The following is an 18,566-nucleotide window of genomic DNA, read 5'->3' as shown; positions in this document are numbered from 1 at the left end:
TACAATCATAGATAAAATTTGACAGTTGTCTTGTCTCACACTGTGTCACAACAACACAAAAATAATATGACTATGTGTGCCTAAATAAGAGATGTGAAGCAGATATACAAAAGTAAAGCAAAAGTTACTTCCTCTAGAAACTAATTTCTTTTATATGCAGTAATTAGTGAAGTCACTTGATTACTTTAAATCAATAACTTAATTACTTTTGAGATAAGTAACTAGTAACAAATTACTAATTCTCAGGAACCTGCACAATACTGCTGGTGTGTATGCTTTGTTATAATTGTGTTATATAAAAAACAAAAGTGAAATGTTTCTGCCATGCAAACATGTAGTGAAACAGTAGCTTTCAGTGTAATAGTAAGTAAAGAGGAGTCAAAAAAGTCAATAAACTGACACAGTGATGTCAGTTTCAAAGCAGCATGTATCCAAAGTTTTCTACCATTACTGTAGCTACCATAGCTAATGCAGACCAAGTTAGGCTGTAGCAGAAAAACGCCTTTTTTATTTTGCCTTTTACAAGTACATAGCTCTTTGTCTTCAAATTTGGAATGGGAAGTGGTGTTGTTGTTGGCATCTGTTGGTGTATGCCATCATTTGAGTGCTATACAAAATAATATAGTGCATTTGCTTTGGCAAACTAACTGCCAAACTATAGCACTGCCAACATTAGTACATAATAATTCTGTATTCCTATTTCATAATGCTTTGTATTGCACCCTTCAAATGTGGAGTATAAATCTGGATTTAATTCCAGCCTTGCTTGCAATTCTTCACAATGATGTGTTGTAGTTGATGAATAATGCTGCAGAAATGGCATCGCAGTGATTTGTTGCTGTAGCAAAGCAAAAGCATTCATTTCTCTCTTGCAAAACATGACACACAGTAATTAGTGAAGCCTGCTGTTACCCGATGCCAACAGATCGTTGACCAGAACGAGGAACTTCTCGTCTGCCACTTGGGCGTCCGTCATTAGGAACACGGTGCCAATATTCTTCACGCCAGCTTTGATGTAGAGGGACGCCAGGTCACTCTGGGTGACAGAGAGACAGAAAGGCATGGAGTGGGAGAGTGACACACATAATGAGATTGGGCTGTGAGAGGGCTGGAGATTTGTTATTTTGCAGTGATACATGCCTGAGACCTGAATCACTTTCAGGATACTCTGCGTGGATTACCAGTTACTGTGTTTACTGTGGGGATTATGTTTATATTTCACTCAAATACACCTCCATGTTTAAATTTAAACTGCACCTGGCTGTAGGAAACCTTTCAATACTTAATATGTGACTAATTGAGTTGTTGAGTTGGATGTTTTTTTGCAGCGTGGTATGACTTTGCAATGTAAGCCTCCGCAAACCTTGAGGTCAGCGATACTGTATCCTTTTCTCAAGGTGATCTGGAAAACCTCCAGATTGGAGATGAAGGCAGCCAGTCGGGTCAGACTCTGCTTGCCGCTGCCGCCCACTCCAACCAGCAGCGCATTCCCCCGCGGAGACTCCAGGATTCGGTTTATACGGCAGCTGCATGTGGAGGTGAAGACAGTCGGGGGAGGGAAAGGTGTGAGAGAGGAATCAGTGGAAGGGTGAGATACCGTAGAAGGTAGAGGGAGGCGAGCCGGATAAAGACAATCTCTGACTCATAAGACAAACAGTAAAAGACAAAAAAACACTCTCTCTTTTTGCTTTTATACTGCTTGTCGCCACCATCTCCACCACTGTTTCATTCAGATGCCCCAGCACCAAATGTATTAAACATTACTGTGCTCCTGAGAATCATTATGGCTTCAGTAAAGCAAAAATAAATGAACTGACTTCATTTTAATTTTCGTTGCTTCATTTGAGGTTGTTCCCAAAAGGAATACTTCACTCACAAAATAACCACTTGTATTTCACAATTACTCACTGCGTTACCTTGTATTCGTGAAGATAACTGTTTTTCTTGCACGCCTCTACCGTTAACGGAGAATCAAGAAAAGGTGAACATTCTCCATAAACTGAAGTTAACTGGGACTCATTTTGGCAGCGAAACTTTCTTACAAGATCAGTTTACAAACTCTTATACAACTCATGCAGTAAAATCTAAGTATCGTGTATTGAGTCAAAGTCTCTGCACTACCCAAAAACATGCATGACTGAGTAGTGCACCTGGGCACACACATATTCATATGCTCAAACATGCTCAGAGGGGCGTTACTCATAGGTGGAATTTTATGTTGTATACTGAGATTTGGATTACACTGCACGAGTTGCGTGAGAGTTTGTTGGCAGATGTCTTGATATTGTTTGGCTGTTGTAAATCTGGTCAACAAAGACATTCTTCAGTACATTAAGAATGTTCCCCTTCTTTGGATTCTTCGTTTACTGTGGAGGCATGCAAGAAAAAAGTTTACTTAACAGATTTGAGGTAACACTTGGTGAAGTTTTGACACACAAATCATAATTTTGCTGGCAAAGTATTCTTAAGAGCACTTCAACTGTTTACAGTGCATACACCTCAACTTTATTTAATGGAACACTACAACTGACATTTCAACTAACCTCTTATACTCACATTGACAGTTTAACTGCTTTCTGTGCTCACAAGACAACTGACACTTCAACTGCTTTCATCGCTAACGCTTCAGTTGACAAAGTGCTTTCAGCTTGTTCTCTTCAAATGACGCTTCCACTACTGTCAGTGCTTATATTCACATTGCAAACACCTTAACTTTCTGTAATACTTTGACTGAAATTTCATTTGCTTTCATCTTTTACAGTTCATTAGTTATTTTAACTTTTATTTCTTTTTCAAATGACAGCTGAACTGCTTCAGCTCATACCCTTGTTAATTCAATTACTTTAACTAACATATTAACTGACTTCTCAGTTCCTCTAGGCCTTAAACTGAAATTTCACTTGCTTTCAGCAATTACACCTTGATTGATATCATATACTTTTACACCTCCGCTCTACTCAATGCTTCCACTTCAACAGACACTTCAGATGTTTTAAGTGCTTTACCTTAATTATATGTTGCCATTTAACTCACATATTTCAAATGCAAAGATGCAGCATTTTAAGATATTTAAATCTATTTACAGGTTTTGCACCTGCAATTTTAAATGTAAGTGAGCACATTTGATTTCTTTCAGTACATTTAGCCTTTGTCTTTTGTACAGTTATTAGTCATCTTATCCATTAAGTAACAACAACCTGAATGCTACTTTACTACTGTACATCATTCAGGCTTATGCTAACATTTTACAAAACACTATGCTGATCTTCAAAAAGTTATTAGTACTGACCTTTAAAAACAAGATTTTGGCGGCAGTTTGTACTATGAGTTGTGGATTTATAAATAAAAAACAATAAAATAGTATCTGCTGTAGTCTAGTTTGTCTTTACAATATCAAGCAGACACATACAGTATTTATGCACAAGGCAGAGTTTTTACCTACACACTATCTCTCTTCACCTATTCCCTTATCTTACTAAACAACATAGTTCCTTCTACTTCAAACCAGCACAGATATCTTTGATATGATTCCCTAAACAGTAATTTGAGATTACATATCATTAAAGCTGGGACCCTTTTACAAATAGGAGGACAATGATTTTAGTACGTTGTTTTTTTATACCACATACTTTTCCTCTGAGAGAAAAATGAATATAACGATGCACTTGTCCATTTCTCATAACTTTCTGACTTCCCCACCCTGTCTGTGGCTCCAAGCCAACTGGTTCCTACTTAAGACATAAATCTTCAAAAACAGTTCTCAAATATTTAGTTTCATTTTTTAATTTAAAAAGGCTCAGTGACTTCCTAAAACAGCCGGGCACTGCAAATTTGAGCAAACATCACCCAAACAGGAGGAAATTGTTCATTTGTTGGGGACTGTTTTCGTCTGTGGATTAATACACATCGGGGGCTGTGCACCTCCAGGACAATGTATGAGGGACTGACTAAAAACACACTTCAGTGCATATGTACTGTACATGCTAATTAAGGAACATGTTGCTAAGTGCAACAGTGTGGTTGACTGATGTGTTTTCAATACAAAACTGTCAACTAACTTTAATTTTAATTACTTTCTGCAGATATATAATATGTATATATATGTATTTCTCTGTGTGTAGAGAGAACACAGAGAAATTTAGAGGTCGCACTAACTCATGGGAAGAAATGATTCATTTCTGTTTATGTGATAACTACCTAGCTACCAAAGTGCTTTGTGTTAAAGGGACAGTTCACTCCAAAATCAAAAACACATACGCTGAGTCCAAATCTCCAGACTTCACCGCACTTACAGACTCGAAGACTTTGCCAACGTGTTTACGGGAAGTCTGTGAATGCTAAGGGCTGTCCAAATCCAGAATTCATCCAGTCCACAAGGAGTCTTCAGTGGACATTCTGAAGACTTCCAGAGATTACACTTGGTTTGAAGACCTCACCAGACTTTACAGGTTTGTTTACCCACAATTCATAGCAATACAGACATGGTGCTCTAAATTTTTCCAAATGCCAACTGAAAATATTTAGAAGTATAGGTAATCAAAATGCATTTCATCACTGCAGCCTACCCTATTGGAAAAGAACAGTGCACTGTAACACCTGACAAACAGTCCTAGAAAAGCTAACATCAAAGGAAGGACTTCCTATATGAAGAACCAACATATCTAGTCATGGTATCCTTACTTGCAAACATTTCTGCATTAAAATGTGTATAGCCTAGATGATGTATAGAAATGCAAGTAAATTATTTTGTTCAGTCACAAAAAAGCCTATACATGGGACCTACATCTTGTTATGTGCAGGGACAGATGAGCAGACAGCGTATGACAGCAGCAATCACTGTATACATGATCGTAGCTGTTGCGCAAATGTTTCCATGGTAACAAGTTAAACAGATCCGAGGCCTATACGTCACAGTATGTATGACTGAAGTCTGTGAGGGCTTAGTCCACAAGTGCAAAGGGTGGACGTTTGGATTCAGCTACATTTTTTCTCCTACTTGTAGAACTTTTTATCAGTCCAGATTGTTTTGGTGTGAGTTACTGAGTGTTTGAGATATCTGGTAGAGATGTCTGACTTCTCTCCAATATAATAAAACTAGATGGCACTCAGCTTGTGGTGCTCAAATCAAAAATATATAACTGAAAACTCAACAGCAATGTCTCCTTTCCAGTGGTGAAAGAAGTATTAAAGTAGTAAAGTCCTGCAATGGAAAATAATCAACTAATCATTGCAGCTGTGCTTGTATAAACTGTTTGGTAACTTAATTTTTAACAAACCATCATACTCTATAAACTGTTCTTATGTCTTCTGAATGCAAAAATCTTAATTTGTAAAGTAATTAAAGCTGTTTGGGTGAATATAGTTGAGTTTTTGTTCAGACTGTTGTGTTTTTGATGTCACGGTGTGATTATTGTTTTTGTTGTAAGTGTGAAGCCATTATCTGTGCAGCACTGAGTCAAGGACAAATTTCCCCAACAGGGACAATAAAGTATATCGTAGCGTATAAAAAGAACAATATTTTCCTCCGAAATGTAGTAGCGTAAAAGTACACAGTAGCATGAAAAGAAAATACTCTAGCAAAGTACAGTACATTCATCCTTAAGTTCAGAACTTGAGTAAATGTCCTTAGTTACATTCCACCACTGCTCTTTCCAGAATCATGACCTGGTTACTCTAGAGAATACACAGACCTTGTTTTTGAGTTTCATGTAGGAGGGCCGATATCTCTGACACTTGCCAACTCACACCAAAACAATCTAAACTGATAAACAGCACCACAGTTACTAGGAACTTTGATTTTGAGGTGAACTGTCCCTTTGACAGTTCATTTTCTACATTTTTAGACTAAAGCAAACCCTATCCTGCGCTCTGCATTTTTGTAAGCTGTCATGATGTATGCTGAATTACTTTTAACAGATTTGCCTGTCTCTGCTTCTGACAGTCTGTAAAATAGAACTGTAAATCCTAAAATACCTGGGAAGCCAGTTGAGTTCTTTGACAGACAATAAAGGAACTGACAAAAACACTCCCCCCCCCACACAGTCCCTGTTCCAAAACTTCCACTCACATGTGAGCCATTGCGTCCTCAAACAGCACCAAGTTTAGTGTGGCATTGACCTCATTGTAGCTGTCCAGCACCTCCAGCAGAGTTTTATTGAGGCTGCTCCAGGACTCAGCCGCCATGTACCTGGCCTCCCCCAGCCCACGGGCAAAGTGGCAGTACAGGTTCATCTCCCTGGTCTGCTCCAGAGTGTCCTCCATGTCCTCGGGGAGGGACACACGCACGCACGCGCACGCGCGCACACACACACACACACACACACACACACACACACAAACACAAACACACAGACACACACACACACACACACACACACATTGCAGTGGTAAACATACAGAGCCACACACTTTCCCTGTCAGCATAACATTAGTGTTAAGCTTAAACAGTCTGGACAGGGACACAGCTGAATATCACAGCTGTGCAGAGGGTGACCTAGTTCATTTTCACCCTGGCAACTGTTGGGCCCCGAATATTTCACGAGAGAGATTTTGTGTCTCTCTTAGGGATGCTTGTTTTCTCTGCTAACTTCCGCTGGCATAATGTTGCAGTAGGTGTGATGAAAGAGGATTTTTCTACATATCTACATTATATTCCAATGCCATAGTCATTGTCATAGTGTCATATGCACCTCCTTCAATTGCCGCGGCCTCTCAAGACTTCCTTGTTTGCATGTAAAAATAGCAAGAAAACATGAGCATATTGCTCTGTGGCACGGGGCAAAACGTCCTAAGTTTACAGAAGGTGCCAGCTCTGAGTAATATATTCTAAAGTGGTTAGTATTATTCTCTCTCCTACTCTCTCTGCGGGTGTGTGTACACATATACTTGTCAAGTTATTCATTGTGGCATGACTAGTGTGCATGCGATAGAGCCAGAGAGGGTAGTGAGGGGAGCAGTGGACAGAAAACCATTAAAATGTTTTCCAATTTGCCGGGCTGACAGCGCAGACCCTGACAGCCAGACCCCCATACCATACTGATTAATATTCTCTCCAAGCCTCTCCTGGCCATCCAGCCCCCCCAACCCTTCCTATTCCTTTTTCTCTTCTCCTCTTTCTCCTCGCTGTGTTGGCCACTGATGTCCAGGTCCAGACACAGAGCAGGCAGCCTAATGATTTCCCCCCCTCCCCCTCATCCTCCAGCCTCCCGTTCTTGTCTTCCTCTGCTGAACTTTGTAAAACTCTCACCTCGAAGAACTTTTTCACTGTGTCCGCCTGCAGCTTATCAAAGACCTGGAAGTCCTGCTCCTCTACCAGCTTGTCTCTGTAGACCCGGTTGGACTCGTGCAGGTAGATTTTGAGCAGGTCCGCAGGGGCTTTCAGACACTCGCCAGTACAGAAGAGAATGCCCTGGGCAGAGAGGGGAGAGTTGAAGGCTTAGAGTTTCATTCCAGAGGCTGATTTGGCCCATTTACACCACAACAAGGAGGGAAGTACAGCACAGTCCCTGTGGGTAAATCAATGGATATTGAGTGGGCGAGCTGTTAGTAGGTGTGTCACAGAAACTCCGAAAATAATGGCAGTGCTTTTCTTTCATCTCACTGTTTCAGAAGTATTGCTGCATGTGGAGATAAGTTCTGTGGGCAGGTGCTGGATGGAAGAATTATGACAATGCAAGGAAAGATTCTGTTTGTGACTGTAATGCTTCCACTGAGTGTTTATTTCTGACAAAACGACAAAAAAGTTGTGTTTATGGTGAGAACACTACTTTCTTTGAACAATTTCACTATGTTTTGCATTTCATAAACATGAAAATTATCATTGTGCCACTCTGTTTTAGAGATCACACAAAATTTCAGTATACAAAATTTTATTAAAAATAGAATAAAAATGGAAACTATAGAAGAGCAATTATGCGCAAAATTAGGACATCAGTTTTCAAAATGAACCCACAACCAGGGATTGTATTTACCAATCAGTGAAATAATGTTTCAGGCAAAGTGACAGTGTTGTGGGAAGTGGCAGCAGAGCATAGAATATTAGAGTAATATAATACCGCCAAGTACAGCAGTGTTGTCTTCAAAGTTACTGGCCTGGCGGTGCGCAACGTCAACAAGACTCCCTCCCAGGAGTGGCGTGGCTCCTTAGAGACAGGGCAGTGTGTGTATGTGTGAGCGTATGGTGTGAGTGGTTGAGCGCAAGCCCGGAAGTAAACAAATCCCTGCTGTGCTCGCTGGGCTGAAGCAAGAATAGTTAACAATTGGTTAGATTCAGGGTAAGAATATTAGGCAGCCAATCAGACACAGTGGTGGGCAGGTCATATCTTTGCCATCCTGAGATTGCCTCCCAGTTAGCACTGCTAACTTAATTATGGACAAAAAAATGTGAGGATTCTCTAACTTTCCAAAGCCCCTGGTTTAAACTCTGATAGCGAACTGAGTCATTTTCCATTTGTTGTGATGCTCAAAACAATTTATCCACCGTTTTAGCACAGAATCATAGACTGAAGACACAGCGAGAAAGAGTCTCGCTGCTTCAAGCTGCAAAGCCCGTCATGCAAAAAGTCACAGACACAACAGTGATGAATCTTGTCATTTTACAAAATAAAATACACGGTGCAGATCGTTTTGCTTTACTAAATCAACTATGGCGATCTATGACGTATGGATGTATGCACATATCGACAGTGTTGTCTTTACGCTTATTGCCAGAATAGAGGATTGCAGGTTTAGATTACTGCCGCGGGGAAAAGGCAAAGAAGGTCATAGGTCAGCTAGACAACCATAGTACCACCATCCAAAAAGAAAAAAAACTGTGTAACACGCAACCCAATATATTCATTCCTTTCTCAACTGAGCCAGGGAGCAAAACTTGATTGAAATTGATTGATTGACATTTTAATACCAATTAAGGCCTTATTTCTGGATAACTGAATTCAATTCCTTTTTACGACTTTTTAAGGATCTAAAGGGAACTCTGTCATGATGGCATGAGAGAAAAAAGTCAAAAGCCCTCATTTCCTCCATGAATGTCTACATCAAACTTTGTCCCAATCTATACTGTTGATGTGGAGATATTTGACGGGATAAGTGAAACATTTCACCCACAGGAGGTGCCACATCAAAAAGTCATCATGGTATATATATATATCTTTGCCACATTTTATGGCATCTGTCCAACATTTGTAAAGTTATTTCACCAGAAACAAAAATGTCTGCTTCGTGATAGGGGTTGAGAACAAGTCAGGGGATCACGCTGGAGATCGAAAGTCTTCATTCTCTAAGGACCATGAATGTCTGAGCCAAATTTCATTGCAATACATCCAACAGTTGTTGAGTTGAGTAGCTGCTGGAATAAAGTGGTGATTTGACTGACTGACAGACCAACATTAGCATCCTCAGAGCCACACAGCTAGCATGGCTGAAAATAGATGTGTTTTTCTGTTTGTAATTCATACTTGGCTTCATTCTCTGTTTAAAAAAAAGCCAAAATTAAAACAGGAAATCATGACAATGAGCAGATGAGTGTTTAGTGGATGATGGATGATTAATGTGTCTCTAGAGGAGGCCTCTGTGACGTGTTGGCTTTCCCACAGGGCCCTTCATTATGCAGTCAGGCAGAACTCTGCGCAATCTAGGTGCCTGGGATAACAGGTGCCATATAGGATGAGGACGGGGACAAAGAGGCGCCCAGGCACTGTTTGTTCCCCTCTGCGCACTGTCACCCAGGAGGCAGAGGCAGAGGCAAGCAGATGTTGTGTGTTTCCAGCCCCAGAAGTTATTCCAATCAACAGAATCATCTCCGGGGGTAAAGCCAGCTGAATCTGATCCGCCTTCATATCTGAGCCCGCCGAATGTGACAATTGGCTGCTAAATCCACTGTGTAATGGTGCAGATGGGTGGTGTGCCTGTGTGTGCGAACATTTGCATGGATGTGTGTACTGAGGACTCAAACTGAGCCAGAATTATCGCCGCTACTCTAGATCTACAAAAATCAAGATGTTTTCCAGAGTATGTGTCAACGCTGAAATCCTATGACTTTTAATAAATCTGTCTTTTTCTACTCCATCATTCACTTCACTGCTTAACCCTTTGAAACCTGTGCACATTGGCTTGATTTCTTTCATAAACATGGGAAGAAAGAAATGAGCCACAAAAGAAGAAATGACTGAAAAATTAGGAAGATATTAGCAAAAAATACCGAAAATTACCTCAAAATTAGTAAAATAAAAAACAAAAACAAATAAAAAGTTTAAAAAAAATAATAATACTGCATCATAATATTATTCTTTATACTTATTAAAGTATAAAGAAAACAAGCAAATAAGACTTGGAAATACTGCTTTAAAATACTATAATAATTCTGTGACATAATTTGTGTTAATTTAATGTTTTTTCGGTTATTTTATATTTTTCCCTAGACGTTTTCCTGGCTTTTTCCAAAATAAAATTGAAAAATAAAAAATTCTAAATCAACTAATTTCTTTCCTGGACCATCTCTTGCCAAGTTGCACATTGCTCTTTTCCACCATATTTCTGAAAGAAATTACACAAATTTGCTCAGGTACAAAGGGTTAAAAACTTGTGAGAGGCATCTGTAAGCAGCACAAGAATAGTGACGTCCCTCTAGGTTTTTAAGGGTTAATGGTTTCAATCATGACATGCTACATTTATTGTGTAAAAACAGTGCTGAACAAAACAAAACACCATATGTCAACTCTATATAACGGTCATAGTGGCAGGCTTAGCTGTCCGTTGTGCTGATTGCACAAACGGCGCAGAGCTTACTAACTGAGAAGGAAAGAGAACTTTGTTTTGCTTCTATCCAGCCGACTTTGGCAGACTATCTCATCCTCTCTGTCCCTGATCTTTCATTGCTTTGTTCGACTCCGAGGAGAGGGATTAGAGAGTTCTGGGTGTCGGCATGTATCTGTCTGTCTGTGGGGCTGTCTGCAACGGGCACGCTTCCCTCGTAGCCTGACAGATGCTCTGAGCCCCAAACAATGCTTCCCCCCTTGCTAACAAATGCACCCAGCTGACTATCCACCAAACATCATACAGACATATTGTGCAGTCAGTACGCTTCGGCTTCAGAGTCTCTCTGCACCGCAGGTCTCTTGTACTCTCTTTCTTTCTCTTTCCCTCGTCTCTGTCCTCTCTTGCTACGTCCATCTTTCCCCCATCTCCTCCCGCGCCTCTTGAGCTTCGAGGAGCTCATTTAGGCTGACGTGGGGAAGACAGGCCCTCAGATATGCCCGCTGGTCATGGCGGAGAACATTGGCAAACAGAGCTCTCTGACAATGCTCCCAGTCGGATGCCAAACTGTTTGTCTTGCCCTCTAAGTGGAATTTGGCTACTGTACTTCACTTATAGAACGTCTAATTTAACATCCACGGGGCGTACTGATCGCCCCGATGAGTTGAGAAAGTAGTGATTTATGGAGACAGAAAGTAGAAAGATGGAGCGCTGCAAAAAAGTAAGTAAGAGTTAAAGGACAAAGTGGAGAAAGTAGTGAAGAAAAACACTTGCTGACATTAGCTCCTATTTACCATTCAGAAAAAAAACCTAAGATGAGCATTTTGTCAGTAAACAACAGCAACAATTGTGTGGTATAAGTGCAACCTTGAGTGTTGTCTGGCCCAGCTCCTTTTGTCACGTTTAAAAACACCTTTTGCAAGGGGGGGTAGAGTAAGCTCCTACAGAGTCTCTGAGCTCAGTTCTGTGGCTCATTAGAAGTTGATCATAATGAGACGGTTGCCTTCGGCTACATCTCCAAGTTTCAAAGTTTTTAAAAAACAAAGTGAATCACAAAAAAGTTCCCCAATTATTTCAGCTGAGGCAAATATTTGATCTGTCAAGCCAGAAAACACTGAGTGACAACCATTTAGGCCTCATGCTTGAAATTAGAAGCAGCGTTTGTTCTGTCTCGCCAATACTTTCCCACTTCTGAAGGTGCAAAAGCACAGAGGCGCGGTGGGGGAATTACAGCTGTGGCAGAGCTGTGAGCTGCGAGGCTGCTCACCTCTTCCCAGCTGTCCTGAGGTGTTAGAGCCAGGAGCTGAAGAAGTTGGGGAAAAAAACTTCAAACAAGCTCCAGGTGTCCCTTTTCTGGCTTTTTCTATTCTCTCTTTGGGCGGAGAGGAGGAACAGTGCGCAAGCTTTGACAGTGTTTCCTCTCTATGGTTATTGGATGTCTAGTCAAGATGTGCAGACCCCGAAAAAAAACAAAAAACAAAGACTCTGACAAAACAGGCAGAATGGCCTCTTCAAACGCTGGCTTCAAAGTGTTACGGTGCAGCAAAACTTTCTACTGCTTCATGGCTGTGATGTCCGTGATCAAGGGTCTGGAAGGTGAGTCTCGGGGTCATCAGGGCTCCAGCTTTGGGATGGTAATTATGCTTAATCTCAAAGTGCAGAAGACTCAAATCAGAAACAACTCATTATACTGTCTAAAACCCAGCAGTCACACAGGAAATAAGGGTAATAATAAGATACTTTGAGACGCATCATTAAGGCCTCTGTAAGCTGAAAACAAAGTGGTCTGATGGTCTAACGTTGTCCGAAACCCTCCTCTGAAGGTACAAAACTTAATGTTTGACATTAACACCTGCATTATGCAGTTGTTTGTCAGGTGAGCAGCGTGTGACAGAAGACAGAGTTTGAACTTCTTTCTCAAGATCTCTTTTTTTTTGTGAAGTATAATTTCAACAAAGGGCAAAGATTGCTGTGTGCATAGCTACGTCCAGGAATGTTACCGAGCTCTGGAGACCAGCAGTCTAAGGACACTCCAGAGGAGGACAGACTCTGCTAGTTGTGAGACCTGGGTGATATTGAGAATTAATTCATTTTTTGTTTTGTTGCCCTGTTCATGATGACTTGAGGAATGTAGTTTTTACTAAAGTGTTGTAAATTTATGTCAATTTCTTTTGGTTAGATAAATATGAAAAACTTGAGACTACAGAGGGGGGAAACTGTCTTGTTACAAATTTCCCTGCTCAAGCTTGGGAAAGACTGCAAAATATTTTAAGATCAAGCTGTAAAATAATCTGTAATCTTTGTAATAAAACAAAATATAATGAATTATTTGATGACTAAAACTAAAATTTTGGTGTCTTATAAACCAATGAGGGTTGGGTACATAGTGTGCATGACATGAAAAAAAAGACATCAATCAACCAATCTTCAAACAATTACCCTTGTACTGTATAATATATATACATATAAAATTGTAGATGCCTCACATCCATTACATTAAGCTGCTACTATCTGGCTGTCAATTTAGGGTCCCAAAAGCTAGACATAACATTTACAGCAAGTCCTTTATTACCTATGCCATTCAGACAATGAACTCAGAATAACTGAATCAGGGAGAACTTCTTATGGCTACGCTCTTAAGAAGTGGCTCCCTCATGATGCAGCAGGAGCTACAAGAGGTGTGATTGCACAACATAACTCTTCAAATGCAGATCATCTGGAAGTTTTGAATCCACAACTCCTCTGTATTTCACAGAGGAGTTGTGGATTCAAGTGATTCAAGTGATTTGAGCGTCATCCCGCAGCAATCCCTCATATGTGGCCGCTCCCATTTATAAGGGGCTCGCCTTTCCATTATCGCTCGCATAACAAGCCTATGTGATGACTTGTGTGGTGGCTGCAATAGAAATAAACCTGCTGATGTTTTGGATATCTATTGCCATGCTTCTTGGAATGTTATCATGAGGGGAGAAGTCGCATATCATTGCAAGAAAAGTTGCAAAACATAATTTAATTGAAACGCAGCCATCTCACAATTGTGTGTTATCGACGTTCCACTCCACGCACATTGCTTAGGTTTTGTGCAAATCTGTAACGGAATCCTGCCCTCACAGAGCTGCTAGCTTAGCTGCAGACTTCATGCTGCTTTGGGTTTAGTTGCTTGTCTTAACTGTCTCCCTGTTCTTCTCTGGCTGCATATTTGACACTGGGGTCATTGCTTTTAACCTACCATAACTAACTCCTTTCACATTACACAATAGTAATTTAAACCATAGTAATATAGAAAATACTGTGCAGCTTTAAAAAGGTATATATGAAATAGCTTATGTTTTTTGTACATTGTGTAACAGTATAGTTAGAACTCAAAGCTACCTTTGTAAACTCCTAGATGGCATTATAAAATCTGAAGTTCCTATAGCTCAGTGGCTTAAAGCATTAATTATACAACGGAGTGAGTTAAATGAGAGAGCCTGCCCTCCGTGAAACCGTGGAGGATTTTGACAGAAATATTGCCCCCGAAGCTTCTCCCTTGACAGCCTTCGCGCTCTGATATTATATTCATTTAAATACATTAAATCATCACTAACACCCGTGGAAGTGCAAATCCATTCTATTTTCTGTTACACTTATTTCAGACTTATTTCTAGCTTTCAGACCCAGCTCTTAAATCAATAATAATTTAGATGAGAAATTAGTGACAGAAGCCTGGCTTTTTCCATGTGAGGAAGCGGAGCCGTAGAAACGGAGAGAATCAAGGCAAAAATATCTAACTCCCTATTGAAAAGGAAATGATATGAAAAAGCATACAACTTTTTCAAGGTAACTTCTGACATATAATTGTGAAAAGATTAACTCAAGGTTGTTCTTCTAAAAGAATGTCTGTGTGGATAAATCCTTCTTACGTATTTTCTGTGTGTGTGTCACCTGGAAGATGTTGGAGAGGTCTCGCAGGTTGAAGATGTAGTGGAACTTGACTGCAGTGGGGAGGAAGGTGGAGGAGATGCGCTGGTGCAGGGCCAAAGCTAACTGGACCAGGGTGGAGCAGTTTTTCTGCAGGGTGCTGTTGAAGCCCTCTCCTCTCAGGTGCAGAGATAAGATGGAGGTGTAGATGGTGGTCAGGGCCTCGGCTCCAGGAAAGGACAGAGCGAAGACGGAGAAGTGGCGCTGTGGAGGCAAAAACAAGACAACAGTTAACATGTTCTTTACAGCGTCCCCACATATATATTGATGGACAAAATGTCAAAGCTTTTCAAGGAACCATAGTACATTTTTTTCATCCCCTATTGGCCCATTTCAGATAGCTGTAACACATGGAGGGAGAGACAGAATTCAGTGATGGGCAAGATCCTGAATCCCAAATTGGAGGATGCATGTGTATGAATGGTTACTACCTAGTAGGTGGCACCTTGTACGGTAGCCTCTGCCACCAGTGTGTGAATGTGTGTGTGAATGGGTAAATGTGACATGTACTGCGAAAGCGCTTTGAGTGGTCGAAAAGACTAGAAAAGCGCTGTACAAGTACAGTCCATTTACCATTTTACTTTTCGGCCACAGAATTTGCACATATGTTCGATTACGTGAAAGGTTACCTACAGAAGATTACTGTAAGAATTTTATTAAACACAACAAAATTCCACAACTTTTCAAAAACTTACATTTGTTTTTAATAATTCCATGACTTTTCCTGGGTTAGAAAATGTGATTGTGAAATGGTCTGATTTTTCCAGGTTTTTCATGACCGCAGGAACACTGTCTGTAACAATGATGCAACCAAAACAAGGGTCACCTCGTGAGAATAGAGGGACTGCTCAAAGTATACTTAAATGCCCAGTTTATCCCAGTTAGGAGATCATCTACTGTATTCATACTTGTAATCTTATTCCAGTTTCTGATCATTATCTACTGACACATGTGCACACGCACACGCACACACGCACACACACACACACACACCCACATCTCTGACTTTTGGAGGACAGTTTAGGACAAGCCTAATTTGCTTTATTGCTGCCGAAGGCTACAAAATCTATGAGCCCTAACAGGATCACACTAAAGGTGTGTGCTGATCAGTTAACTCCAAAGGTTGTTTCCGTGGTCAGCGGATAAAGACAAGCTCCCTAAATACCTCTTGTGATTAAAATGAACAATTACCACCCTGTGGCTTTAATGCCAGTCCCAAAGAAAGCTCAGTGTCAATGTCAATGGCAACCTAATCATGCATTTAATATTTTTTGGTAAAACGCAACACATTAAAGTCAGTTCTAAATCATCTTGTAGAATAAGCAAAGATGCGCCAGGATCATCTGTTCTGTACCCTTTATGCACAAATGAATGGCAGCACCCTTGTGCAAGGCTACATTCAAAGCTTTATGTTAAATGGGGAAAAATGACTAGTTGAAAGAGTCACCATGATTAAATACCTAAGAATTGACGCTGACCATAATTTCAACTTTCATGTCCTTGGGCTCTTTAACACGTCAGTATTACAGATTGTTTTGACTTGGCGTTAAACAGACATCAGAACAGCTTCATAATGACCTTATTTTACATAAGATAGAGTTTGAGTTGAGCCGCAGAGAAAAAATATTACAGTGTGAGATCAAAGCTACAAGACTGAAGCATTCCTTTTGTTCCTGCTGCTGTCACAGCGTTTAACATCCAGAGTCATCTGTGCCACTGCTGCACTGCTTGTAAATGTCTCATTTTGTCCTCAGTTTTAATGGTGTGCATTCTATACTTTAATACATTTGATTACACTTTATGTTAATTGAATCTTTGTCATCACATTTGCCTCTGTGTGTTGGGGTGAGTGTGTGCATGTGCATGTGCATGTGTGTGTCGTGAGTAGATCAGAAAAGGGCATGGACAGGCAGAGAACACAGTTAACACAGCACCGTATCTTATTTATTCTCATCTCTTCATGCTATTTTGACCCCTGAACACCATTAACCAAATCAATTTCCTCTTTGGGATAATTAAGTCAAACTTGATTAGAAATAAATGTGGTACGATATAATCTGTTATGATCCATCTTTAACTTGGGGCTATATAATTAATGTATCAAATGTACTGCCTAACTGTCACACTAACTGTAGATGAGAGTAAAAAGTCATCAACTGCATTCAGACTGCAGGCAAATCACATTTGTTTCTCAAATCAGATCTTTAGAAGACACTGTCCGCACTGTTACTGGCAAGTGATCAGATTGGATTTGTGTGTCCAGCCATATCTGCACGGGTTGCTGGGCCACTTTTTCTTGTGCTACAAATTTTGCTACATCAGATCAGATCATTTTGACTTATTGCACAAACACATGAACAAACAAATGAACAAGCACATAATGTGCCACCACCCTCAGGCAAAACAGTGCCATTTCCTAAATGCTACAACTTAATGTAGGCTTTTTCTTGAAGTTTTCCTTAGATCCAATCAAGTGTGCATAAATCTCTGAAATGAACTCAGAAAAAAAACAATGTAATGGTTCAAAGCTTGCAAAACTATAAAAAATGAATAAATAAATGGATGCAAAGCGGCACATAATCTCACCTAACTTAATAAAAGGAGGCACATATAAAGAATAATTCTATGATAAAATGTGAAGAGGAATCAGTGCACATGTAACCTCTGCAGTGTTACATAACCAGTGCTGCACAATGTAATGTGAGGACGTGTGTGTGTGTGTGTGTGTACCTGCAGTCGTGGATTGATGGTGAAGCTGCCGGCTGTGGGGTTCATGCAGGACACATATTGAACGCTGTGTATTTCCTTCAGAAGCAGCTTATTACGGTCATACCTGGGAGTGTACAAATACACACACACACACACACACACACACACACACACACACACACACACACACACACACAAACATGCAGAAAAAAAATCATTATTTAACAGTCCTGCATGTACATAGACACCAACGCACATACACAAATGCGCACACATTTCCCCGATATGGACGCCTCAGCTCCCACTTAAGCTGGCGTGGCTCAGTAGCATCCTCCTTCCTCTCAATTTCATACCTGAAATCCTCCCAGCATATCTCTAATGGGCTGACCGTGTCTAAGCCAGTCAGCCTGTGTCTGACGCAGTGGAACCATGTTCAGAATGGCCTCACTGTGTCAGAGAGATGAGCAACAAAATCCTTTTAAGGGGAATCATACAACCCTGCACTAACATTTGACTTTTGACTCATAAAAGTTGTAGCATATTGATGCTGAAGCAGGGATCTGTCTGAATACTAAAGACAATTTCGGTTGAATTATTAGGGTATTACACCTATCAGCTGCTGGCACTCTATTATCTGAACCATCCTTCTCTATGTTAATACCTTGAGAAATTGTCTGAAACTGTCCATCATTTAAGCAATTAAAGTGAGGAACAATCCCACTGCTGATGTGATATTTTCTGGAAATTGCCTTGAAAGACACAGTCTATGCATTATGTCACCCTCTCTAGACAGAGCAGGCGTGTACTCGTGTTGTATGCTTATACATACAGATTGCATAGCCGCTTGTAAATGATGGAGCCCTACCAGTGGTTGTAGTCCATGTGTTGGCGTATGAGTGTGTGAGGTTGCACTGTTCCATATGTATCCACCTCGGGCATATTCATGTCATCTATGAAGTAGATCAGTCTTCTGCTGCCTGGAGGGCCGTAGTTGCGCCCGGCTTTTTTCTCAAGGGGCTTTTCCAACACAGCTGTGTAGGAGAGGAACAGAGGAGAGCAGACACATAAGAAGGAAGGAAGGAAGGAAGGAAGGAAGGAAGGAAGGAAGGCAGTAAGGAAGGAAAGAACAAAAGAAAGAAAGAAAA

The 18,566-nt window shown here is 40.6% G+C and overlaps 1 protein-coding gene across 1 annotated transcript in view; it reads right to left on the bottom strand.

Annotated features, from left to right (window-relative positions):
• dnah9 (dynein, axonemal, heavy chain 9) overlaps positions 1 to 18,566 on the bottom strand; it is a 186,454-nt gene that overhangs the window by 90,370 nt on the left and 77,518 nt on the right. The window contains exons 45-51 of the mRNA XM_088069941.1: positions 18,287 to 18,452; positions 17,443 to 17,545; positions 14,677 to 14,916; positions 7,247 to 7,408; positions 6,068 to 6,264; positions 1,364 to 1,526; positions 913 to 1,036 (exon numbers count right to left, since the gene is read on the bottom strand). Coding sequence (XP_087926067.1) covers positions 913 to 1,036; positions 1,364 to 1,526; positions 6,068 to 6,264; positions 7,247 to 7,408; positions 14,677 to 14,916; positions 17,443 to 17,545; positions 18,287 to 18,452 — 1,155 coding nt within the window. The remainder of the gene's footprint in view (positions 1 to 912; positions 1,037 to 1,363; positions 1,527 to 6,067; positions 6,265 to 7,246; positions 7,409 to 14,676; positions 14,917 to 17,442; positions 17,546 to 18,286; positions 18,453 to 18,566) is intronic.

This window comes from Plectropomus leopardus, chromosome 19 (assembly GCF_026936395.1).
Source record: "Plectropomus leopardus strain MGB_pleo_1.0 chromosome 19, ASM2693639v1, whole genome shotgun sequence".
Taxonomy (NCBI): Eukaryota; Metazoa; Chordata; class Actinopteri; order Perciformes; family Serranidae; genus Plectropomus; species Plectropomus leopardus.
The sequence above is the reverse complement of the archived record's forward strand: the minus strand, read 5'-3'. Positions and strand labels throughout refer to the sequence as shown.